This window comes from Haematobia irritans, chromosome 1, assembly GCF_050003625.1.
Source record: "Haematobia irritans isolate KBUSLIRL chromosome 1, ASM5000362v1, whole genome shotgun sequence".
NCBI classification, from domain to species: Eukaryota; Metazoa; Arthropoda; class Insecta; order Diptera; family Muscidae; genus Haematobia; species Haematobia irritans.
The window spans coordinates 182,178,944-182,205,674 of record NC_134397.1 but is presented as its reverse complement, the minus strand read 5'-3'; the positions used below and the strand labels follow the sequence as shown (position 1 = coordinate 182,205,674).

General features: G+C 31.3%; 1 protein-coding gene across 1 annotated transcript in view; it reads left to right on the top strand.

Annotated features, from left to right (window-relative positions):
* Ir93a (Ionotropic receptor 93a) overlaps positions 1–26,731 on the top strand; it is a 58,454-nt gene that overhangs the window by 3,005 nt on the left and 28,718 nt on the right. The window contains exons 2-8 of the mRNA XM_075292261.1: positions 4,561–4,697; positions 4,769–5,251; positions 9,552–9,719; positions 10,148–10,250; positions 21,874–22,019; positions 22,208–22,372; positions 22,441–22,509. Coding sequence (XP_075148376.1) covers positions 4,561–4,697; positions 4,769–5,251; positions 9,552–9,719; positions 10,148–10,250; positions 21,874–22,019; positions 22,208–22,372; positions 22,441–22,509 — 1,271 coding nt within the window. The remainder of the gene's footprint in view (positions 1–4,560; positions 4,698–4,768; positions 5,252–9,551; positions 9,720–10,147; positions 10,251–21,873; positions 22,020–22,207; positions 22,373–22,440; positions 22,510–26,731) is intronic.

The following is a 26,731-nucleotide window of genomic DNA, read 5'->3' as shown; positions in this document are numbered from 1 at the left end:
TCTGGTGACCAATTTAAAAATTTGTGGTGCCAACCCCAGGCGAAAAATTCCAACGGATTGAGATACGGAGATTTTGGTAGCCTTTACGCGGTAGGAATAAAGAGAGCAAACTAGAAAAATTTCCCGGTCCAAGTCCTCGACAACGAGGATGGTATCAATGACGACTTAAGTTAATCGCATTTGCGTTCGGTCTATAGTTGATTTTAAGCCATCGCTAGCTCCTCAAAAGTGGTACCGCCTTGTTTTCGCCGATTCCGGGCGAACCGCCGTCTTGAGACGACACTTTAGAAATTTGTGGTGTCAACCTCAGACGCAAAAGTCCAACAGATTGAGGTCCGGAGATTTTGGTGGTCTTTGCGCGGTATGAATGAAGTGAACAAACTAGAAAAATTTCCCGGTCCAAGTCCTCGACAACGAAAGACTGGATGCGCGGTAGAATGAAGTGAGGAAACTCTTTTTTAAGCCATTCTTAGTCGATGCTTACTGAGTTCGATGGAGCTGAGACCTGTTGGAATGTCCATGCCCAGCGGCAATCGACCACACCATTACCATCGGCGGCGCTTGAGTTCTGGTGACCAATTTAGAAATTTGTAGTGCCAACTCCAGGCGCAAAAGTCCAACGGATTGAGATACGGAGATTTTGGTAGCCTTTACGCGGTAGGAATAAAGTGAGCAAACTAGAAAAATTTCCCGGTCAAGTCCTCGACAACGAAAGGGTGGATGGTATCAAGGACGATTTAAGTTAATCGCATTTGCGGACCAGAGGTCTATAGCTTATTTTAAGCCATCGCTAGCGCACGAAGGTGGCTCCGCGTTGGTTTGGCCCATTCCGGTCGAACCGCCATCTTGAGATGATCGACACTTTGTGGTGCCAAACGCAGGCGCAAAAGTCCAACGGATTGAGATCTGGAGATTTTGATGGCCTTTGCGCGGTAGGAATGAAGTGAGGAAACTCATTTTTAAGCCATTCTTGGTCGATGCTTACTGAGTTCGATTGTGCTGAGTCCTGTTGGAATGTCCATGGTCAGCGGCAATCGACCACACCATTACCATCGGCGGCGCTTGAGTTCTGGTGACCAATCGTAGGTTTTCCTTTTTCAGATGACCACTTTGAAATGTAAACCCAATAATTTTGTTTGCTAAATTTGGAATGGTTTCCAATCGGAGAAATCCAAATTCGGTAACTGCAACCTAAGCACGAAAGTGGCATCGGTGAGGTGCAATTTTCATAAAAAATTTGGTCAAAATTGTATTTTTATACAAAATTTTTTCAACATTTTATTTCTATGAAAAATTTTGTCCAAATTTTACTTCTTTAGGATATTTTGTAAAAATTTTATTTCTATAGAAATTTTATAGAAATTCTGTTTCTATAGAAAATTTTGTCACAACTTTATTTCTATAGAACTTTTTTTCGAAATTCTATTTCTATAGAAAATTTTGACGAAACTCTATTTTTTTGAAAATTTTGTTAAAATTTTATTTCTGTAGAAAATTTTGTCAACATTTTATTTCTATAGAAAATTTGGTCAAAAATTTATTTCTATTGACAATTTTCTCAAAATTTTAATTCTATCGACAATTTTCTCAAAAATTTATTTCTATCGAAAATTTTGTCAAAATGTTATTTCTATAGAAATTTAGTCGAAATTCTATTCCTATAGAATTTTTTTTCGAAATTCTATTTGTATAGAAAATTTTGTCGAATTTCTATTTCTATAGAAATTTTTTTCAAAATTTTATTTCTACAAAATAATTTGTAAAAACTTTTATTTCTTTAAAAAATTTGGTCCAAATTTTATTTCTATAGAAATTTTTTTCAAAATTATCGAAAATTTTGTCAAAATGTTATTTCTATAGGAATTTAGTCGAAATTCTATTCCTATAGAATTTTTTTCGAAATTCTATTTCTATAGAAAATTTTGTCGAAATTCTATTTCTATAGAATTTTTTTTCAAAATTTTACTTCTACAAAATAATTTCTAAACAATTTTATTTCTTTAAAAAAAATGGTCCAAATTTTATTTCTATAGAATTTTTTTTTCAAAATTTTATTTCTATAGAAATTTTGTCAAAATTGTATTTCTATAGAAATTTTGTCAAAATTTTATTTCTATAGAAATGTTGTCAACATTTTATTTCTATAGAAATTTTGTCCAAATTCTATTTCTATATAAAATTTTGCCAAAATTTAATTTCTATAGAAAATTTAGTGAAAAAAATATTTTCATAGAAAATTTTGTCAAAATTTTATTTCTATAGAAAATTTTGTCAAAATTTTATTTCCATAGTAAATTTTATCAAAATTTTAAATCTATAGAAATTTTGTCAAAATTTTATTTTAATAGAAAATTTTGCTAAAATTTTGTTTCTATAGAAAATTTTGTCGAAATTCTATTTCTATTGAAATTTTTCAAAATTCTATTTCTATAAAAAATTTTGTCAAAATTCTACTTCTATAGAAAACTTTTTTCCAAATTGTATTCTATAGAAAATTATGTCAAAATTTTATTTCTATAGAAATTTTTTTTTCAAAATTGTATTTCTATCGAAAATATTATCAAAATTTTATTTCTATAGAAAATTTTGTCATGATTTTTATTTTTATAGAAAAGTTTATCAAAATTTTATTTTTATAAAAAAATTTTGTCAACGTTTTATTTCTATAGAAAATTTTGTCAAAATGTTATTTCTATAGAAAATTTTGACGAAACTCTATTTTTTGAAAATTTTGTTAAAATTTTATTTCTGTAGAAAATTTGGTCAAAATTTTATTTCTATCGACAATTTTCTCAAAATTTTAATCCTATCGACAATTTTCTCAAAAATTTATTTCTATCGAAAATTTTGTCAAAAATTTATTTCTATCGAAAATTTTGTCAAAATTTTATGTCTATCGAAAATTTTGTCAAAATTTTATTTCTATAGAAATTTTGTCGAAATTCTATCCCTATAGAATTTTTTTCGAAATTATATTTCTATAGAAAATTTTGTCGAAATTCGATTTCTCTAAAAACTTTTTTCAAAATTTTACTTCTACAAAAAATTTTGTAAAAATTCTATTTCTTTAAAAAATTTGGTCCAAATTTTATTTCTATAGAAAATTTTTTTAAAATTTTATTTCTATAGAAATTTTGTCAAAATTTTATTTCTATAGAAATGTTGTCAACATTTTATTTCTATAGAAAATTTTGCCAAGATTTTTATTTTTATAGAAAAGTTTATCAAAATTTTATTTTTATAAAAAAATTTTGTCAAAGTTTTATTTCTATAGAAAATTTTGTCAACGTTTTATTTCTATAGAAAATTTTGTCAAAATTTTATTTCTTGTAGTTGTTGTATAGTTGACCTTTTAGTATAATTATTTGTAGAGTTTGTAAGGCTTGAGGTCATGTTGTAATAAAACAAAACAAAATCATATTTTTTTATAGTGTCTTATTTTTCTTTCCATTATTTCGAACACCATCGTTGTCCGTCTTCAGGGAAATTCACTTTAACAAAACAAGAAAATTTAAAAATTAATATAAAATTTACATTTTAACATGACCTCAAGCCTTACAAACTCTACAAAAAAGTTATTTCTATAGAAAATTTTGTCTAAATTTTATTTCTACAGAAATTTTTATCAAAATTTTATTTCTATAGAAAATTTTGTCTAAATTTTATTTATACAGAATTTTTTTACTTTCTATAGAAATTTTTTATTATTTCTATAGAAATTTTGTCAAAAGTTTATTTCTATAGAAATTTTGTCAAAAGTTTATTTCTGTAGCAAATTTGTAAAAGTCGGAGAGGAATCTTTGGAAAATCTACCAAAACCTGAAGAATTATACCAATCTATCAAACAGTAAAAAATATACCATTTTTGATATAATTCTTCCAACTGTGTCAACCGTGAGTGAACACCAAGGTAACATATTTTTTGCGAAACAAAAACGCCCTTAGAGACGCTTTGAAACCCTCCGAAAGGTCACCAGCATAACTGAGAGGGATAATCCACCACTGAATAGCTTTTGGTGTACGACCGTAGCCCACGACCCTTTGTATGCAAGGCGGGCATACTAACCATTGTACTGTATAGTCAACGTAATAGTTATGCTCGAATATTCTAAGCTAAAATGTTTCTGGTGGTTCTTAGATCTCCACAGAGGATCCCCTCCCCCTTTGGTACGCCAATGTAGTCCTTCCTATAAAATTACAAGAATTTATTTTTCATCTAAAAATAAAATAATTAATTTTTTAACTGAATTAAATCAACAAATTAATTGAAAAAGAAGATGATGTTTAATTAAATAATTCATTGTCATAATTAAAGAATTAATTGTGTTTTCTAATCAATATCAACTATATTTTTAATTGAATCAGTAAAGAAATTTATTGGAATTGTCGAAGAAATCAATTCATTTTTTATGTCTAATTAAATCTGTGATGCATAGTATGATTTTAGTCATTGAAGCAATTTCAATTGACACCCTAATTGGATCAATCAATAATTTGACAGATGCATGATTTTTTCTCTATGTGTGTATTAAAATAATCCCTATGTATTTCCTTCTACAGAATTTTTAGCTGCCATGACTGTGATGAATTGCGAGAACACCTTGAAATTCTTCAAAGCCACTAGGTCCAGTACAATTCTTCTCATAGCCATAACGGATACAGATTGTCCTCGGCTACCTTTAAACGAAGCATTAATGGTAATAAAACAAAAACAATAGCTAAATGACAATGAAATACATAATAAATTAATTTAATTATTTCCTTAAAGTTACCTCTGATGGGTCGTGGAGAGGAATTTCCACAAATGATTTTAGATGCCAAAGTTCAAAATATATTGCCATGGAAAACGGCTGTTGTCATTATGGACGAATCGTTGGTGAATGAGAATACAAAACTGGTGGAATCTGTGGTTCATGAGAGTTCCAAAAACAATATTGTACCCATTTCCCTATATTTGTATAGCATTAATGATCGCTTGCGGACTCAGAAAAAACGCCAAGCTATACGAGAAGCCTTATTGCCATTTCAAAATCATCCCAGGGAGCACAATCAATTTATTGTGTTTTCCAAATTCTATGAAGATATCATAGAAATGGCCGATGGCATGGATATGTTTCATATCAACAATCAATGGTTATTTTTTGTTCTGGATGAAAACCAAAGGAAATTTGATTCGATGGCTATAACACAAAATCTGAATGAAGGAGCAAATGTTGCATTTGTTTTAAATCAAACGCTACCGAGCTGTGAGGTGAGTATATAAAAGACCGGTGAAGTTAAGTTGGAAAGTTGAAATCTGTTGGGTTAGCAAGACAAGCAAAAAGTGGTGGTCAGACATTGGCCATTTATCTTGAATATTCAAATTCCGAATAAGGGGTACATATTCATCAGTGTTGCCAGTATTTTTCTAGCTCTTGTCCCCCAAATTATGATGTTTTGAATTCCTCACAAAAATCCCCACTAAAAGTTTGACAAGATAAAAAGGCTCTGCTGTAGAATATTAGTAATAATTTAAAAATTAAAATTTTGTCAAGTCCAATAAGCTGCAATAAGATCAAGATTTCGAACCACACCGAACACCAAGAGACTGGTGAGCGTCTTCCAAATTCTGGAGGTATGAAAATTTTCGTTCATAAATACAATGTAACCGAGCATTGTATTTATGAACGAAAATTTACTTCTAAATATTCAAGTAGTAAAATTAGGTGTAGACACGTTGCCAAAGTTGGTAGTATTCTACCAGAAATGGTAGATTTTTTATTGTTTGGTAGATTTCTAAAATTTGATGTTTTGGTAGATTTAGCCACAAGACGTACTTCATAAATTTTCCATAGAAATAAACTTCTGAGAAAATTTTCTATATAGAAGTAAAATTTTGAGAAAATTTTCTATATAAAAATAAACTTTTGAGAAAAATTCCTATATAGAAAAAAAAACTGAGAAAATTTTTTACATAGAAATAAAATTTAGATATAATTTTCTATACAGAACAAATTTTGAGATAATTTTCTATACAGAAATAAAATTTTGACAAAATTTTCTATAGAAATAAAATTTTGACAAAATTTTCTATAGAAATAAAATTCTGACAAATTTTTCTATAGAAATAAAATTTTGACAAAATTTTCTAAAGAAATAAAATTCTGACAAAGTTTTCGATAGAAGTAAAATTTTGACAAAATTTTCTATAGAAATAACATTTTAGGTAAAATTGTCTATAGAAATAGAATTTAGACAAAATTGTCTAAAGAAATAAAATTTTGGTAAAATTCTCTATAGAAATAGAATTTTGACAAAATTTCATATGGAAATAAAATTTTGTTAAAAAAGGATTTCACGAAAAAATCCCTAAGTTTATAAAAATTCCCCACCAATTCTCCAAGTCCCAACTCTGAAATCTCGTCAAAAATCACGAAAAAAATACCCCGATTTTGAGAAAATTTTCTACATAGAAATAAAATGTTGACAAAATTGTCTATACAAAAAAACTTTTGACAAAATTTTCTATAGAAATAAAATTCTGACAAAATTTTCTATAGAAATAAAATTTTGACAAAATTTTCTATAGAAATAAAATTTTGTTAAAATTCTCTATAGAAATAGAATTTTGACAAAATTTCATATGGAAATAAAATTTTGTTAAAAAAAGATTAAACCGATTTCACGAAAAAATCCCCAAATTTATGGAAATTCTCCACCAAATCCCCAAGTCCCAACTCTGAAATTTCGTCCCCGTTCACGAAAAAAATTACCCCGATTTTGAGAAATTTTTCTACATAGAAATAAAATGTTGACAAAATTGTCTATAGAAACATACTTTTGACAAAATTTTCTATAGAAATAAAATTTTGACAAAACTTTTTTATACAAAGAAAATTGTGACAAAATTTTCTATAGAAATAAAATTTTGACTAAATTTTCTATCGAAATAAAATTTAGATAAAATTTCCTATGGAAATAAAGTTTTGGTAAAATTGTCTATAGAAATAGAATTTTGACAAAATTTCCTATGAAAATAAATTAAAAAAAAAAAAGATTAAACCGATTTCACGAAAAAATTCCCAAATTTATGGAAATTCCCCACCAAATCCCCAAGTCCCAACTCAGAAATTTCGTCCCCATTCACGAAAAAATTACCCCGATTTTGGGAAAAAAAAACCCAATACTGTTGTTCTTGTACCTAAATATTTCAGATCGCAGCCTTGACAGCGCCGTTATGGTCTCTCTGAACAGCCATCTCTGATCTTTGGTAATGGATAGTAGTATGATTATGTTCTGGATCCGCATCTATGTCTGCTTTTCTCAGGGCTGCCCAAAATCATCATCTCTCTCGGTTTTGTGAGTCAACATAATTTTTTCATTGGGACAATGAAATTGTTCATCAATAATAGAAAATAAAAATTGTTCATTATTAACAGAAAAATCCTAACAATAACGAAATCTTGCTTTGTATATATGAAATTATTTCGTTAGCTCAATACCAATAACAAATTTCGTTAATGATACGAAGATTTTTACATATATTACAAGATATATCTCGGAGCCTTTGGATTATAGACGATTGCAAAAGGATTTTTTTTTAATATTTGAAGAGATCGAAAAACTGATATATTTAAAGTTGGCTTTTGCAAAGTTCAAAAAATTTAAAACAGGGAGTCGAAAAATTTAAACAATGTAGAAAAGTTGACTTATTCATAAATGGGTGGCAGCCAATCTCTCCGGATCTTATTTCTGCTCACACACACGCTGAAAAACACATGCCCAGTTCCAAAGATTTTGGTATTGATTCCGAACAAAAACAAGCGGAGAATTGAGGTTAGGACAAATTTAAGACACGATTCTCTTTTAAATTTAGGTTTTGCGTATTTGATTCTAGGAAACAAAGTTTGATTTATCCGTTTTCATACCCTCCACCATAGGATGGGGGGTATATTAACTTTGTCATTCCGTTTGTAACACATCAAAAAATTCTCTAAGACCCCATAAAGTATATATATTCTGGGTCGCTAACTTCCGAACGAAACAAGCTATCGACTTGAAACTTGGCACAAGTAGTTATAATTGATGTAGGTCAAATGGTATTGCAAATGGGCCATATCGGTCCACTTTTACGTATAGCCCCCATATAAACGGACCCCCAAATTTGGCTTGCGATTGCTCTAAGAGAAGCAAATTTCATCTGATCCGTCTGAAATTTGGTACATAGTATTATTATATGGTCTTTAACAACCATGCAGAAATTGGTCCATATCGGTTTATAATTGCATATAGCCCCCATATAAACCGATCCCCCGATTTGACCTCCGGAGCCTCTTAGAGGAACAAAAGTCATCCGATCCGATTGAAATTTAGTACGTGGTGTTAGTATATTGTATCTAACAACCATGCAAAAATTGGTCCACATCGGTCCATAATTATATATAGCCCCCATATAAACCGATCCCCAGATTTGACCTCCGGAGCCTCTTAGAGGAACAAAAGTCATCCGATCCGATTGAAATTTAGTACGTGGTGTTAGTATATTGTATCTAACAACCATGTCAAAATTGGTCCATATCGGTCCCCATATAAGCCGATCCCCAGATTTGACCTCCGGAGCCTCTTAGTGGAGCAAAATTCATCCGATCCGGTTGAAATTTGGTACGTGGTGTTAGTATATGGTATCTAACAACCATGCAAGAATTGGTCCATATCGGTCCATAATTATATATAGCCCCCATATAAATCGATCCCCAGATTTGTCCTCCGGAGCCTCTTGGAGGAGCAAAATTCATCCAATCCAGTTGAAATTTGGAACATGGTGTTAGAATGTGGTCTCTAAGAAACCCGCAAGAATTGGTCCATATCGGTCCATAATTATATATAGCCCCCATATAAACCCTTCCCCAGATTTGATCTCCGGAGCCTCTTGGAGGAGCAAAATTCATCCGATCCGTTTGAAATTTGCAACGTGGTGTTAGTATAAGGCCGCTAATAACCATGCCAAAATTGGTCCGTATCGGTATACAGTTATATATAGCCGATCCCCAATCACACAAAAATTGGTCCATATCGGTTCATAATCATGGTTGCCACTCGAGCCAAAAATAATCTACCAAAATTTTATTTTTATAGAAAACATTGTCAAAATGTTATTTCTATAGAAAATTTTATCAAAATTTTATTTCTAAAGAAAATTTTGTCAAAATTTTATTTCTATTTTTTCCAAATTTTATTTCTATAGAAATTTTGTTCCAAATGGTGGAGGGTACATAAGCTTCGGCCTGGCCGAACTTACGGCCGTATATACTTGTTTGTTTACTAAATACCCCGTATGGACTAACTTCCAATTTAGAAGACGATGTTAAGAAGTTTTGAGATATCTTGCCATCGGCAAGTATTACCATAACCCAAGTAATTCGATTGGGGATGACAGTCTTTAGTAGAACTTTCTACGCAATCCATGGTGGAGGGATTCGACCTGGCCGAACTTACGGCCATATATACTTGTTTCTATGTAATATGAAACGAATAAATGACTAACTAGCGTTTTTTTTTTAATTTCTGTTTAGAATTCATTGAATTGCACCATAGGAGAAATTTCTATGGCCTTTGTCTTGGCCATTTCCAAACTAATTACAGAGGAACAATCAATTTACGGTGAAATTTCCGATGAAGAATGGGAAGCCTTACGCTATACTAAGAAGGAGAAACAAGATGATATACTAAATACCATGAAGGTACTATACAAGATATGTTCTAGTTAATTTACCGAGAGAAACCGCAATTTGGTTGTAATAACCAAGAGGAGGAATATGATCAAACCTGATTTGAGATCAAAATTTAATTTTTGGATACGGCACATGAAACATTTTTGCCATGAACGTATTGTTTTCTTATCAAATATAAATTGCTTTCCGAAATCTGATAAATAATTTCCCAGATAATAATATGGTTGTGACAAACATATTACATGCTTCCCGTCCTAATATGACATTTTGCTCTTAAACATTTTAGAGACAATTTTCCAACAAAAATGTTCCATGATGATTATATTCCTTATCTGGGTGTATATTACCGATATTGGCACTGACCCAAATCAATATTAACGGTTTTCTCTCAGTGTAATTTTTCGAATAATTTTATTATTTTATTTTCATTCTTTTAGACATATTTGAAAAATCATAGTAAATGTTCAACTTGCACGAAATGGAGTGTGGAGACAGCTTTATCTTGGGGTAAAAGTCAGGAGCATAATAAAGGGCAAATAGGTAAGTAACACTCTCATTTTAAATACAAAAAAAAAAAATGTTTATAAGTTGTGTTTATTAATTCACACAAAAAATCTTTAGTATAAGTACCACTGTCTCTGATTCAAAATAAATACCAACATTTTAAAATGAAGTAATCTTTGGATCCAAGTAAATTTTGTGTTCTTTTGTGTAGATGATGCACCCACCATGAAAGAAAATGTAGGTTTATTTTGGAAAATTTTAACTAAAATATTTTAGTATTTGCAATAGTTATGTCACAAATAAGTTTATAATTTTTGTCGAATTGAAGAAAATTTATTAAAAATAATAAATATTTTTCTGTTGTTTAAGAAAATTTCATATAGAGGAGAAAAAATTGTTAAAAAAAGTTAAAATTTTTTAAAATGAAGTTGAAGACAGACACAATTTAAGGAAAATTTACTAATTTCAAAAACGCTATTCACCCATTTTAGGAAAATATGAACTATTTTCAAATATAATAAAATTGTGTACTTCTTTTGTATACACCATTTTTTATACCCACCACCTTAGAATGGTGACGGGGGTATAATAAGTTTGTCATTCCATTTGTAAAACATCAAAATATCGATTGCCAACTATATAAAGTATATATATTCTTGATCAGGGAGAAATTCTAAGACGATATGACCATGTCCGTCTGTCTGTCTGTCTGTCTGTTGTAATCACGCTACAGTCTTCAATAATGAAGCAATCGTGCTGAAATTTTGGGCAAACTCGTCTTTTGTCTGCAGGCAGGTTAAGTTCGAAGATGGGCTATATCGGTCCAGGTTGTGATATAGTCCCCATATAAACCGACCTCCCGTTTTGGGGCATTGGGCTTATAGAAACCGTGGTTTTTAACCAATTTTCCTGAAATTGGAAATCTAGAGGTATTTTAAAACCATAAAGAGGTGTGTCAAAAATGATGAGTATCGGTCCATGTTTTCGTATAGCCCCCATATAGACCGATCTCCCGATTCTATTTCTTGGGCTTATAGAAACCGTCGTTTTTATCCAATTTGCCTGAAATTGTAAATCGAGAGGTATTTTCGGACCATAAAGACATATGCCAAAAATGGTGAGTATCGGTTCATGTTTTGGTATAGCCCCCATATAGACCGATCTCCAGATTTTACCTCTTGGGCTTCTAGAATCCGTAGTTTTTATCCAATTTGCCTGAAATTGGAAATCTAGAGGTATTTTAAAACCATAAAGAGGTGTGTCAAAAATTGTGAATATCAGTCCATGTTCTATTTCTTGGGCTTATAGAAACCGTAGTTTTATGTAATTTGCCTGAAATTTGAAATCGAGGGGTATTTTCGGACCATAAAGACGTGTGCCAAAAATGGTGAGTATCGGGCCATGTTTTGGTATAGCCCCTATATAGACCGATCTCCTGATTTTATTTCTTGGGTTTCTAGAAACCGCAGTTTCTATCCAATTTACCTGAAATTGGAAATCTAGAGGTATTTTACGACCATAAAGAGTTGTGTCAAAAATTGTGAATATCAGTCCATGTTTTAGTATAGCCCCCATATAGACCGATTTCACGATTTTATTTCTTTGGCTTATAGAAACCGTAGTTTTCATCCAATTTGGCTGAAATTGGAAATCTAGAGGTATTTTCGAACCATAAAGAGGTGTGCCGAAAACGGTGAGTATCGGTTCATGTTTTAGTATAGCCCCCATAAGAACGATCTCCCGATTTATCTACTTGGGCTTCTAGAAAAAGTAGTTTTTATCCGATTTGCCTGATATATAGACCGATTTCACGATTTTATTTGTTTGGCTTATAGAAACCGTAGTTTTCCTCCAATTTGCCTGAAATTGGAAATCTAGAGGTATTTTAAAACCATAAAGAGGTGTGTCAAAAATTGTGAATATCAGTCCATGTTCTATTTCTTGGGCTTATAGAAACCGTAGTTTTATGTAATTTGCCTTAAATTTGAAATCGAGGGGTATTTTCGGACCTTAAAGACGTGTGCCAAAAATGGTGAGTATCGGTCCATGTTTTGGTATAGCCCGATCTCCCGATTTTACCTCTTGGGCTTCTAGAAATTGTAGTTTCCTACCTGAAACTCTAGAGGTATTTTAGGCCCATAAGTACCGAAAATTGTGCCTATCGTTCCATGTTTTTGTATAGCCGCCATATAGACCGATCTCCCGATTTTACTTCATGGGCTTCTAGAAACCATAATTGTTTATCCAATTTGCCTGAAATTTGAAATCTAGAGGTTTTTTTAGAGCCGAATATATTGTGTATCGGTAGGGATTTTGATCTATCCCCCTTATAAACCCATATAGACTGATCTCTCGATTTAACTCCTTGGGCTTATATAAACCGTAGTTGTTACCAAATTTGCCTGAAATTTTAACGTATTTAGTTTTTATCGGTCCATTTGGTAAGGCCTCCATATAGACCAATGCCAGTATAGAAGGCGCACTGATCATGGAAATTGCATGAAACTTAAAGCAAAATTTCCAGATTTTAATTCTTCTAATCATTTGAATAATGGGTGTCCAAATCTAGGGATTTTGGATTGCAAATCAAGGTATTAGTTCATCATTTTTTTGCAAACCTACACGAGGTGTTTGTGATTTATCTTAACCTCAAATCGAGAATCTTATAAATCCAAGATCTGATATAGTCTTCATAGGTAGAATCTTTAAATTTATCTTCGTAAAGCGTACTAGTTGAACTGGACTGCTGAGGAGAATATCTGTCCTAAAACCCCCTGAAATTTTCAAAAAAAAAAAGAAATACTTGATTCATGGTGGTGGTATTTGAGATTCGGCCCGGCCGAACTTATTGCAACTCAGATTTTCTTAAAGGTTGTAAATTTTACTAATAATGCGCCCATCTTGAACTTCGTATGGCACTAAAAGCAGTTTTGCAATTTTGAAATCCAATTATTTCCTTCAAACTACGAAATTTTCTTCGGCCGGGCCGAATCTTAAATACCCACCACCATGAATCAAATATAATATTTCTTTCTTTTTCTTTTTCTTTTTTTTGAAAATTTCATTTTGATGACAAATTTTCTCCCAAGCAAATCAGTTCAACCAGATTCTACCTATGAAGACTAGCCCCCATTTTCATGAAGCTCCGTTAGTGCTACGTTAGCTAACGAAGTTTTAAACCGTGATATCTACATGTCTGTCATCTTGCGTATATATTCCATACGCCAGTTAGAACCTTAACTGCTGAAATTTTTTCAGTTAAAGTTAACCGGAGAAAAGATATTTTCATTTTTCTTTCTGCTAACTGGCAGTTAAAGCCTAACGGAGCTACATGAAAATGGCCGTAGATCAGATTCTGGATTTATGAGAATCAATTTTGTTTGAGTTTTAGAGAAATCATAAATCATATGATGAAATAACGCCTTGATTTGAAATCTTAAATCTGTAGATTTTTACCGACATTATTTAAATGAATACGATGAGTAGAATCTGGAAATTTTACTTTCAGTTTCACGCAATTTTCATGATCAGTGCGCCTGTTATACCCTGAAAGAAGTATTTTCTTTTCTGAGGAACGAAATTTTAAACAAGCATAGTTTTCTTTTGACACAAATTTTAGAGACAATCGTTGAATTGCTTATAAAAATACGGATTAGTTTGCTTTAAACGAAGATACTTTATACGAAAGGGAAATTTCGTTTGTCTAAAATTTCATTCCGGAGGAAAATATTTTTTCTTTGGGTGTACCCTCAAGAAGTTAAATCGGTCTACATCGATGCCTTACCAAACGGACCGGTAAAAATAAATACGATACAGATTTTTGAGGGTCTGAAATTCCACTATATTTACATTTTTGTGCAAATCGGATAAAAACTACGGTTTCTAGAAGCCCAAGGAGTTAAATCTGGACATCGGTCTATATGGGGGCTACACCAAAACATGAACCGATAGGCACCATTTGTGACACCTATTTGTGATCTTCTCTAGATTTTCAATTTCAAGCAAATCGGCTAGAAAATATAGTCTCCAGACGCCCAAGAAGTAAAATCGATCTATATGGGGGTTATACCAAAAAATGGACCGATACACCTCAATTTCGGCACACCTATTTGTGGCCCCAAAATACCTCTAAATTTCCAATTTCAAGCAAATAAATACAGTTTATAGAAGCCCAAGAATAAAATTCGGGAGATCGGTCTATATGGCGGCTATACCAAAACATGGACCGATACGGACCATTTTCGACACACCACTTTATGGTCCTAAAATAACATACCTCTAGATTTTCAATTTTAGGCAATTTCAGGTTGTATCGCTCTTGAAGGGAACTATGTTGAATAATAAAAACAAATTTCGAAAAAAAATGTGTTTTTCTTTGTTAGACCGGGAACTTATCAGCCAACCTATTACCTCTAGATTTTCAATTTCAGGCAAAACGGATAGAAAATACAGTTTCTAGACGCCCAAAAAGCAAAATCGGGAGATCGTCTATATGGTCTATACCGAAACATGGACCGATACGGACAATTTTCAACACACCTCTTTATGGTCCCAAAATACCTCTAGATATCCAATTTCAGCCAAATCGGATAGAAAATGCAGTTTATAGAAGCCCAAGAATAAAAATCGGGAGATCGGTCTATATGGCGGCTATACCAAAACATGGACCGATACGGACCATTTTCGACACACCTGTGTATGGTCCTAAAGTATCTCTAGATTTTCAGACAAATCGGATAGAAAATACAGTTTCTAGACGCCCTAGAAGCAAAATCGGGAGATCGGTCTATATGGGGGCTATACCAAAACATGGACCGATTCGGACTATTTTCGACACACCTCTTTATGTTCCCAAAATACCTCAAAAGGGTGGTACGGTCAAAATTTGGTCAAGGGAAAACGCGTGTAAATCGGTGAAATCGTTTATTTAAAAAATCAAATTAAATTTCTTTTTCAAGTTCAATTAGTATAAAATTCAGGAAAAATATTCAGTTAGGCTTTCGCTTTTCCAAATCCGAATTGCCGGGCCTCACGCTTGACACCTGCCATCAGATTTTGTACAGCCACCTTGTCCACTTTCTTCGCCGCAGAAAGCCAGTTTGCCTTGAACTGCTGCTCGTCCTTAGCAGTTTTTTTGGTCTTCTTTAGGTTCCGCTTGACAATAGCCCAGTATTTCTCAATTGGGCGGAGCTCTGGCGTGTTGGGAGGGTTCTTGTCCTTGGGAACCACCTGCACGTTGTTGGCGGCGTACCACTCCATGGCCTTTTTACCGTAATGGCAAGATGCCAAATCCGGCCAAAACAGTACGGAACAGCCGTGTTTCTTCAGGAAAGGCAGCAGACGTTTATTCAAACACTCTTTCACGTAAATTTCTTGGTTTACAGTCCCGGAAGCTATGAAAATGATACTTTTCAAGCCACAGGTACAGATGGCTTGCCAAACCAGATATTTCTTTGCGAACTTTGACAGTTTTATATGCTTGAAAATATCTGCTACCTTTCCCCTTCCTTTTGCCGTATAAAACTCCGGTCCCGGAAGCTGCTTGTAGTCGGCTTTGACGTAGGTTTCGTCGTCCATTACCACGCAGGCAAACTTTGTCAGCATCGTCGTGTACAGCCTCCGGGATCGCGCTTTGGCCGTCGTATTTTGTTTATCATCGCGATTTGGGGTCACTACCTTCTTGTAAGTCGATAGTCCTGCTCGTTTTTTGGCTCGATGCACGGTTGTAGACGATACACCCAGCTTATTTGCGGCATCTCGGAGAGAGAGGTTAGGGTTTCGCTTGAAACTACCGGCAACTCTCTTTGTCGTCTCAGCGGCTTCCGGTTTTCGATTTCCCCCCGATCCAGACTTCCTGGCTGTCGACAAACGTTCCCCAAACACTTTAATTACATTTGTAACGGTTGATTTGGCAACTTTTAGCGATTATGCCAGCTTTGCGTGCGAGTAGCTCGGATCTTCGCGATGCGCGAGCAAAATTTTGATACGCTGCTCTTCTTGCTTGGACGGCATTTTGACAACTGAAGAGTGAATTCCAAAATCAAAATAGGAGCAACATTCTACACACACACACACACCTTCAAAATGAGGGGTGTTCAGGTTTTTTAATGCAAAATTGAAAGAAATACGTCAAGTTTATATTGACCAAATTTTGACCCAACCTTTAGATTTCCAATTTCAGGCAAATCGGATTCTAAATACAGTTTCTAGAAGCCCAAGAAGCAAAATCGGGAGATCGGTCTATATGGGGGCTATACCAAAACATGGACCGATGGGCACCATTTTCGGCACACCTTTCCTCAAGTCCTCAAGTAGATTTTCAATTTCAGGCAAATTGGAAAAAAACTACGGTTTTTATAAGCTCAAGAAATCGGGAAGTCGGTTTATATGGGGACTATATATGAAAACTTGGACCGATATAGTCCATCTTCGAACTTGACCTGCCTGCGAACAAACAACGAATCTGTGCTAAATTTCAGGATGATAGCGCCATTATTGATGGCTGTAGCGTGATTAAAACAGACAGACAGACGGACATGCTTATATCGTCTTAGAATTTCTCCCTGATCAAGAATATATATATACTGTATATAGCAGGGCTGTGGAGTCGAGCCAATTTTGCTCGACTCCGACTCCAGCATTTTTCATCAGCTCGACTCCGACTCCGACTCCGGAGTCGACTCCGGGTAATATAACTAAATCTCATTTTGGTACCACTAATTTGTAGTTCTATTGAGGGGATATATATGGGGTATATATATGGATCGATATAAAGTATCGTATTTATTTATGTGTGCAAGAAAGGTCTTAATTTCGCATTTATACCAATTAAACTCTTTATTTCAAATTTAGGGCAATGTTTAATAAATAAAATAATGATATAAATACCCATCATAATATGAGAAGATACCGACAGTATATTTATTTGTGGACGAAAATTATTATAAAGGGTTATATTCCCATAGGCATGAATTTGAATCTGAATCGATTTAGACAAAATTGTATATACTTCTAGAAAATCTCTGTACCTAAAATTTAAATCTAACGTTATGGGACGTAACACAATTATAGCAAAAAATAAAAATGCAAAGAAAGTCTAAAGTCGGGCGGGCCGATTGTAACATACTCTGCACAACTTTGTATTTAGATCAACATTTTGATAAAATCTGAAATCAGACTTCTACAAAATCTCGTGCAATATTTGGGAAACATTCATAATTTTTTATATTGCAAAATTTGAGTCATTTTTACCAGTTTTCGACTTAGCAGTGAGTATCAGTAAGAAAAAAATTTGAGAAAATTTGCTACATAAATAAAATTTTGACAAATTGTTTTATAGAAATAAAATTTTGAAAAAAATATAAATAGAAATTTTGGAAAAATTTTTGTGTAGTAAATAAAAGTTTGCAAAATTTTCTATACAAACAAAATTTGAACTAAATTCTCTATATAAATAAATGTTTGAGAAAATTTTCTATATAAATAAATTTTAACCAAATTTTCTATAAAAAGACTATAGTAAACAAATTTTGACAAAATTTTCTATAGAAATAAAATTTTGAAAAAAATATTAATAGAAATTTTTGGAAAAATTTTTGTGTAGTAAATAAAATTTTGCAAAATTTTCTAAAGAAATAAAATGTTGCAAAATTTTCTATAGAAAGAAAATTTAGACTACATTTTCTATAAAACTAAAATGTTGACTAAATTTTCTATCGACATAAAATGTTGTATAAATTTTGTATAAAAAAAATCTATAGTAACAAAATTTTGGCACAATTTTCTATGGAAAAAAATTTGAAAAAATTATTAATAGAAATTTTGGAAAATTTTTTGTGTAAATAAAAATTTGCACAATTTTCTATAGAAGCAAAATTTTGGCTAAATTTTCTATAGAAATAAATTTTTGACAAAATTTTCTACATAAAAATATTTTTATACCCACCACCATAGAATGGTGACAGGGGTATAATAAGTTTGTCATGTCGAAGATGAGCTAGATCGGTCCAGGTTTTGATATAGCTCCCATATCAACCGATCGCCCGATTTGGGGTCTTTGGCTTATAAAAACCGTAGTTTTTATCCAATTTGCCAGAAATTGGAAACCTAGAGGTATTCTAGGGCTATAAGGAGGAGTGCTGAAAATGGTGATTATCGGACCATGTTTTAATATAGCTCCCATATAGACAGAACTCCCGATTTTATTTCTTGAGCTTCTAGAATCCGTAGTTGTTATCCAATTTGTCTGAAGTTGGAAATCTAGAGGTATTATAGGACCATTACAAGGCGTGCCGAAGATGGTCACTATCGGACGAAGTTTTGATATAGCCCCCTTTTAGACCGATGTTACGAGTTTACTTCTTGGACTTCTACAATCCGTAGTTTTTATCCAATTTGCCTGAAATTTGAAATCTGGAGGTATTCTAGGACCATTAATAGGTGTGCCGAATATATTGTGTATCGGTCCAGTTTTTGATATAGTCCCCTTATAAACCGGCCCTCCGTTTTGGGGTCTATATTCTAGAACTACAATAGATGTGCTGAATACTGTACGTATCCTTCCATGTTTTTGGCGTAGCCCCATTAGTCCGATTGACCAAAATAGACCCAAAAAATTATTGAAGTTGGTCCGATGGTCAGACCAAATGGAATTTTTCTGCAGAAATAACATTTGGACAAAAATTTCTATAGAAATAAAATTTTAACAAAATTTTCATGGAAATAAAATTTTAACAAATTTTCATAGAAATAAAATTTTAACAAAATTTTGTATAGAAATAAGCTTCTTAAAAAATTTTGGGATACAATATTATGCAAAAATTTTGTACAAATTTCTGCTAAATATGTAATAGAAATAAAATTTTGGCTAAATTTTTTACAGAAATTAAATTTTGGCTAAATTTTCAATAGAATTAAACTTTGGCTACATTTTCTATAGCAATTAAATTTTGGCTAAATTGAAATTTTGGCTAAAATGAAATCTATTGAAATAAAATTTGGACCAAAATTTTCTATAGAAATAAAACATGGACAAAATTTTCGATAGAAATAGAATGAGGTCAACATTTTATATAGAAATAAAATTTTTAAAAAATTTTCTTTCGAAGAAAAATTTTAGAAAAATTGTAACTTTTAAATTATTTTAATTTAAATTAGAAAACTGGTCCCCTGGTACGAATTTTGGAAAAATTTGGTCCAAAATAAAAATTCGTTGTTGCAACGCTGGTAAGGCCTCCATATAGACCGATTTCAGATATTGAGGGTACAGAAGGTGCATTTACCATAAATGCAAATTTGCCAGATATTACTTCTCGTAATCATAAAACAGTTGGTGTACTATAGATTTTAGATTTCAAATCAAGGTATTTTTTCTTAATTTTCTTGCACATTTACAGGATATGTTTATGATTCCTTTAAAACTCAAACAAAAATAGTTCTTATAAATCCGGAATCTGATAGGTAAAATCTTTGCATTTATTTTCGGGATGCGAACTGGTTAAACTGATCTGTCATCAAACCCCCATGAAATGTTCTAAGGAAATTAGTATATTTGATTCATGGTGGTGGGTATTTATGATTTGGCCCGGACGAACATACTGCTGTATATACTTGTTTTATTTTTTATTTTCTAAAGAAACAAATGTTGACTTAATTTTCTATAGGAAAAAAATTTTCTATAGTAATAATATTTCGAATAATTTTTTTTATAGAAATTAAATTTTGACAAAACATTCCATATAAATACAATAGTGACAAAATTTTCTATAAAAAACAGCTTTGACAATTTTTTCTGTCATATGTGTGTAGATATATAGCCTTAAAATAAAATTAAAAACAATAAATTCGAATTATTGTTCGAATTATTTCAAATAAATTGATATGGGGATTAAAATGGATCGATCCAGCCCATTTGCTAGTCTAACATTCTAGGAAACATAAAATGATAGCCGTAATTGGAAGTTGATTTTTATTTCCAATCGTGGTGTACATTGATCGAATGCATAACGCATTGGAAACTAATTTGCGTAAAAACTTTTTTAGTTACAAAAATGTGAAGTGTTTTAAAAAATTTGGTTTAGCCGGAGTCGGAGTCGAGCAAAATTTTTACGACTCCGACTCCGACTCCAGCCAAATCTTCAGACTCCGACTCCAAGACTCCGACGCCGACTCCACAGCCCTGGTATATAGTCGAAAATCGATATTTCGATGTGTTACACACGGAATGACAAACTTATTATACCGCCATTACCATTCTATGGTGGTGGGTATAATAATAATTTGGTGTAATAATTTTTCTTGAATTTATCGAAAATTACTTACATATTTTTGTGAAAACGGCATGACATCTGCGTTTCTAATACAGTTGAGTTAAAATTTTCTAAAAATTAATGTTATATTTCTAAAATTAAGTAAAATTATCTTTCCTGGTGGGTTCAGTGTTTTTTCACCTTTTACACGGATGAAAAAGACTGTTTTTCATATGTTTGGATATAAACATTATATGTTTGGAACACAAATTTTTAAACACGATATTTTTGAGTGCAAGCATATAATGTTCATAAACTAGCATAACATGTTTGGGACATATATGTTAATATGTTAGAACATATTATGTTTGGGACATAAAATGTTTGTAAATATAATATGCTTGGATGCAAACATATATTAATTTAGAAATAGCCTATAAACATATATGTGTTTAGTAGCTTGGAGCGCTATTTAACAGGGAGCGATATTGAATTAAGTTGGTTGTTGTTTGCTTGTTATTACAAAATTAACATTTTATTTTTCCTTGGGCAATTGATCAGCTACTTCTTTGATCCTTACAAACTGTGTGGTCCGCTGTTCGGATCCCCGTCCGGCAAAAGGTAAAATTAAAATAAAAAAAAAATCATACAATTGAATAATTTCTTCTACAATGTTTGTATTACAGAAAAAGGTGCTAAGAACTAAAAAATCTCGTGGACGTGTGGGGGAATATACAATTAGGCAGAAACAAAATTTTGAGCATTCAGGTCGAAAACCTATGTTGTTAGCACCTATATTACCTGTTTATTTTCATAATTCATTATGATTGTAAATATATAAATAAATAAATAAAATTTTGAGCACAATATTGTTTGGGAGAATTTTTTTTAAGCATATAATATTTTTGGGTGCAAAATGCTTCCAAACATATTATATGTTCACATAATAACATATTGTTTTTTGGAAGACAACATTATTGAATTTGGATGCAAAAATACAAAATGTTTGGAACTTAGACTAGCCAAACATATATTGTTTAGACCAATATGCTTTCAAACATATTATATATTGGAAGAGATCAAACATATAAATGTTTGGGCAATACCCAGAAATGTATATGCTTGAAGCAAAATATGTTTGGGAGTATATGTTACAGAAGCGATTTTTTGTGAGCGTGTATGTTTGTATAAACTCATATTGTATTTAAGAAAATTCAATGAACCAAACATAATATATTCTAACATATTAACATATATGTTCTAAACATTTTATGCTAGTTTAAGAGCATTATATACCCGTACTCAAATATATTTTGTTAAAAAATTGGGTCTCCAACATATATTTTTTTACACTTTTTTGTCCGTGTACTGATAAAAATTATTTAACAATTTTCTACACATTATTGTTACAGGCTCATTTGAAAATCGCAATAAACATTTTGAATTTGTTAATATTGGATATTGGACATCAGTACTGGGATTCGTAACACATGAATTGGCATTTCCTCACATAACTCACTATTTTCGAAATATAACCTTGGATATCATAACTATTCATGTAAGTAATCGCAAAAAAACCAAAACAATTATTTTCAGAAGTTAATTTGATAAATTTAAACAAAAATATTGCAAAGGTCTGATGGTATGATTACTTTTTAACCTTTGCAATATTTTTATTTAAATTTATTAAATATACTTCTGAAAAATACCAGGTGATCTAAATATTATTTTACTTTTCCCAAAAAGCGTCCACCATGGCAAATTTTAAAAAAAGATTCAAGCGGGAAAATTATCGAACACTCTGGTATAGTCATGGAAATTCTGAAGGAACTATCAAAAATGCTGAATTTCACCTATGTTCTTCATGATGCCACAGCTATGGATGAAGAAATTAGAAGTCAAAATGACACAGTAAGCTATTCACATTTGTAAAATGTAAATGGAATAGATTGGAACATTTATGATTATTTTTTTTTCAGGATGCTCTTTTGGGATCATTGACATATAATATACCATATCAAGTAGTGGAAATGCTACATGATAATAATGTAAGTTTTAAAGGGATATAGTGATTGCTATAAGCCCGCTTAGAAAGCTCAGGTGTTAACTTCTGTAATTTAAACAATCCACGCAAAGAAAGAAAATCTAATTTTAATTGAAATATTTCATTATTAAATAGAAAATTCATTACACTAGCGGAAATTTTCATGGTATTTACGAAATTGTTTCTATGCCTCAATTTTAATGAGAAATTTGGTGAATACAGTGAAACCTCTCAAAAGTGGACATCCACCCAAAAATTTGTCTACATTTGGAAGGTGTCCAGTTATAACAGGGTAATTTTAATGTATTAATATAACAAACGTCTCACGACAATTGTCCAGTTTTCGGAGTGTCCAAATTGGAGAAGTTTCACAGTATTACTAAGTTTTTCCGATCGTTGTAAAATTTCGCTAGCAAAAATACCATTTCGGCTACATGTGTTATGTGTAACATAGGGCCTGTTCAACTGGGCCAAAATTTGGTAAAATTTTCTACAGAAATAAAATTTTGACACAGTTTTCAATAGAAATAAAATTTTGAGACAATTTTCTACAGAAATAAAATTTTGGCAAAAATTTTCAATAAAAATAAAATTTTTATTCAATAGAAATAAAATTTTGATAAAATTTCCTATAAAAAGAAAATTTTAATTCAATAGAAATAAAATTTTGATAAAATTTCCTATAGAAATAACATTGTGACTAAATTTTCAATAGGAATAAAATTTAGACAAAATTTTCAATAGAAATAAAAATTTGAGAAAACCTTCTATAGAAATAAAATTTTGAGAAAATTTTGTATAGAAATAAAATTATGACAAAAATTGGTATAGAAATAAAATTTTGACAAAAAATTTGTACAGAAAACTTTGTGACATAAAAAACAACTTTATATAGAAATAAAATTTGGCAAAATGTTCTACAGAAATAAAATTTTGAGAAAATTTTCTATAGAAATAAAATTTGGACAACAATTTTGGAACAATTTGGAAATTTTTCTATAGAAATAAAATTTAACAAAGTTTTCTATAGAAATTTAGAAAAACTTTTTATAGAAATAAAACTTGGACAAAATTTTTTATAGAAATAAAATTTTGACAAAATTTTCTATACAAATAAAACTTGGCACAATTTTCTATAGAAATAAAATTTTGAAAAATTTTCTATAGAAATAAAATTTTGACAAAATTTTCTAAAGAAATAAAATTTTAACAAAATTTTCTATAGATATAAAATTTTGACAAAATGTTCTACAGAAATAAAATTTTTACAAAAATTTCATTCGAAATAATATTTTGACAAAATTGTCTATAGAGATAATATTTTGACAAAATATATATAATATTTTGACAAAATTTTCTATAGAAATAAAATTTGAACAAAATTTTCTATAGAATTAAAATTTTGACAAAACTTTCTATAGAAATAAAATTTGAACAAAATTTTCTATAGGAATAAAATTTTGAGAAAATTTTCTATAGAAATAAAATTTCGACAAAATTGTCCACAGAAATAAAATTTTGACAAAATTTTCTATAGAAATTAAATTTTGACAAAATTCTCTATAGAAATAAAATTTTGACAAAATTGTCTAAGAAATAAAATCTTGATAAAATTTTCTATAGAAATAAAATTTTGACAAAATTTTCTGTAGAAATAAAATTTTGACAAAATTTTCTATAGAATTAAAATTTTGACAAAATTTTCTATAGAAATAAAATTTGAGCAAAATTTTCTATAGAAACAAAATTTGAGCAAAATTTTATATAGGAATAAAATTTTGAGAAAATTTTCTATAGAAATAAAATTTGGACAAAATTTTCTACAGAAATAAAATTTGGATAAAATGTTCTACAGAAATAACATTTTGAGAAAAGTTTCTATAGAAATAAAATTTTGACAAAATTTTCTATAGAAATTAAATTTTGACAAAATTTTCTATAGAAATTAAACTTTGACAACAATTTTGGAACAATTTGGAACATTTTCTATAGAAATAAACTTTAACAAAGTTTTCTATGGAAATAAAATTTAGAAAAAAAAATTTCTATAGAAATAAAACTTGGACAAAATTTTCTATAGAAATAAAATTTTGACAAAATTTTCTATACAAATAAAACTTGGCACAATTTTCTATAGAAATAAAATTTTGAAAAATTTTCTATAGAAATAAAATTTTGACAAAATTTTCTAAAGAAATAAAATTTTAACAAAATTTTCTATAGATATAAAATTTTGACAAAATGTTCTACAGAAATAAAATTTTTACAAAAATTTCATTCGAAATAATATTTTGACAAAATTGTCTATAGAAATAATATTTTGACAAAATATATATAATATTTTGACAAAATTTTCTATAGAAATAAAATTTTGACAAAATTTTCTATAGAAAATTTTATATAGAAAAAACTTTCTATAGAAATGAAACTTGGACAAAATTTTTTATAGAAATAAAATTTTGACAAAATTTTCTATACAAATAAAACTTGGCACAATTTTCAATAGAAATAAAATTTTGAAAAATTTTCTATAAAAAATAAAATTTTGACAAAATTTTCTAAAGAAATAAAATTTTAACAAAATTTTCTATAGATATAAAATTTTGCAAAATGTTCTACAGAAATAAAATTTTTACAAAAATTTCATTCGAAATAATATTTTGACAAAATTGTCTATAGGTTAGGTTAGGTTAGGTTAAAGTGGCAGCCCGATTAAGATTCAGGCTCACTTAGACTATTCAGTCCATTGTGATACCACATTAACTAAAAGTACCTATTACATATGGGCACTTCTAGTTTTAACCGCTGAACCTTCTTGATTATTTTTCTTTGTTGAACCAACCAGATTGTTCCAAAAACAGTAGCAGACTGCTTAAGTTAACGTTTTCCAGATCCGCCAGTAATCTGAAGCTATATGCTCCTAAAAGTTGCTTGCGCTTTACACAAAATGCAGGACACTCACACAAGAGGTGTTTAATTGATTCTTTTTCCTCCGCATCATGACAGCTCATACAATAGTCATTATACTTCGCGCCAATAGTTTTTGCAAAATCGCCTATCAGGCAGCGACCCGTTATAGCAGATATCAGGAGTGATATCTGACGTCTCGAGAACATTAGCATATCTAGTGTGCGGTTTAAGTTGAAATGGGGCCATATTTGCTTGGTGTCGTTACAACCCTTACAATTCTCCCATCGAACATTTGCCATCATAACAGCCTTCCCACGCAGCATGAGCTTGCAGGTAGCTAGGGGCATACCAACAAATTCTAGTTCCCCTGGAATATGTAAGGTAGTCCCTAGCCTTGCCAACTCATCCGCTTCGCAGTTCCCCGGTATGTTCCTATGGCCAGGCACCCATATTAGGTGAATATTGTACTGCTCAGCCATCTCATTGAGAGATTTGCGGCAGTCGATGGCCGTTTTCGAGTTGAGGAACACAGAGTCCAAGGATTTTATTGCAGGTTGACTGTCTGAGTATATATTAATGCCCACATTTTTTGGAACATTACTTCTCAGCCAATTCGCCACCTCTCTTATTGCTAATATTTCAGCCTGAAAAACACTACAGTGATTAGGTAATCTTTTCGCTATTCGAAGTTCCAGATCATTAGAATATACTCCGAACCCCACTTGTCCATCCAATTTGAAGCCATCAGTGTAGAAATCTATATATTCTTTATTCCCCGGGGTCTGTGTGCACCACGCCTCACTGTTGGGGATTAGAGTCTCAAACTTTTTGTCGAAAAGTGGACTCGCCAAAGTGTAATCCACTACGTTAGGCACATCTGGCATTATTTTGAGGACAGAACTGTGACCGTAACCTTTTTCCGACCACAGCGATAGCTCGCGCAACCGCACAGCCGTTGTTGCAGCTGACTGTTTGGCCAAAATGTCTAAAGGCAATAGATGCAGCACGACATTAAGGGAATTTGTTCCTGTCTTGCTGAATGCGCCTGAAATACACAAACACGCCATACGCTGAACTTTATCTAAACAAGTCGGTTTCTGAAGTGCCGGCCACCAGACTACAACACCATATAGCATTATAGGTCTAACCACTGCCGTGTATAGCCAATGCACAATTTTTGGTTTCAGTCCCCACTTTTTTCCTATTGCCTTTTTGCACGAGTACAAAGCTACAGTTGCCTTTCTCGCCCTTTCTTCAATATTAAGCTTAAAGTTCAGCTTCCTGTCCAAAATAACGCCAAGGTATTTTGCAAATTC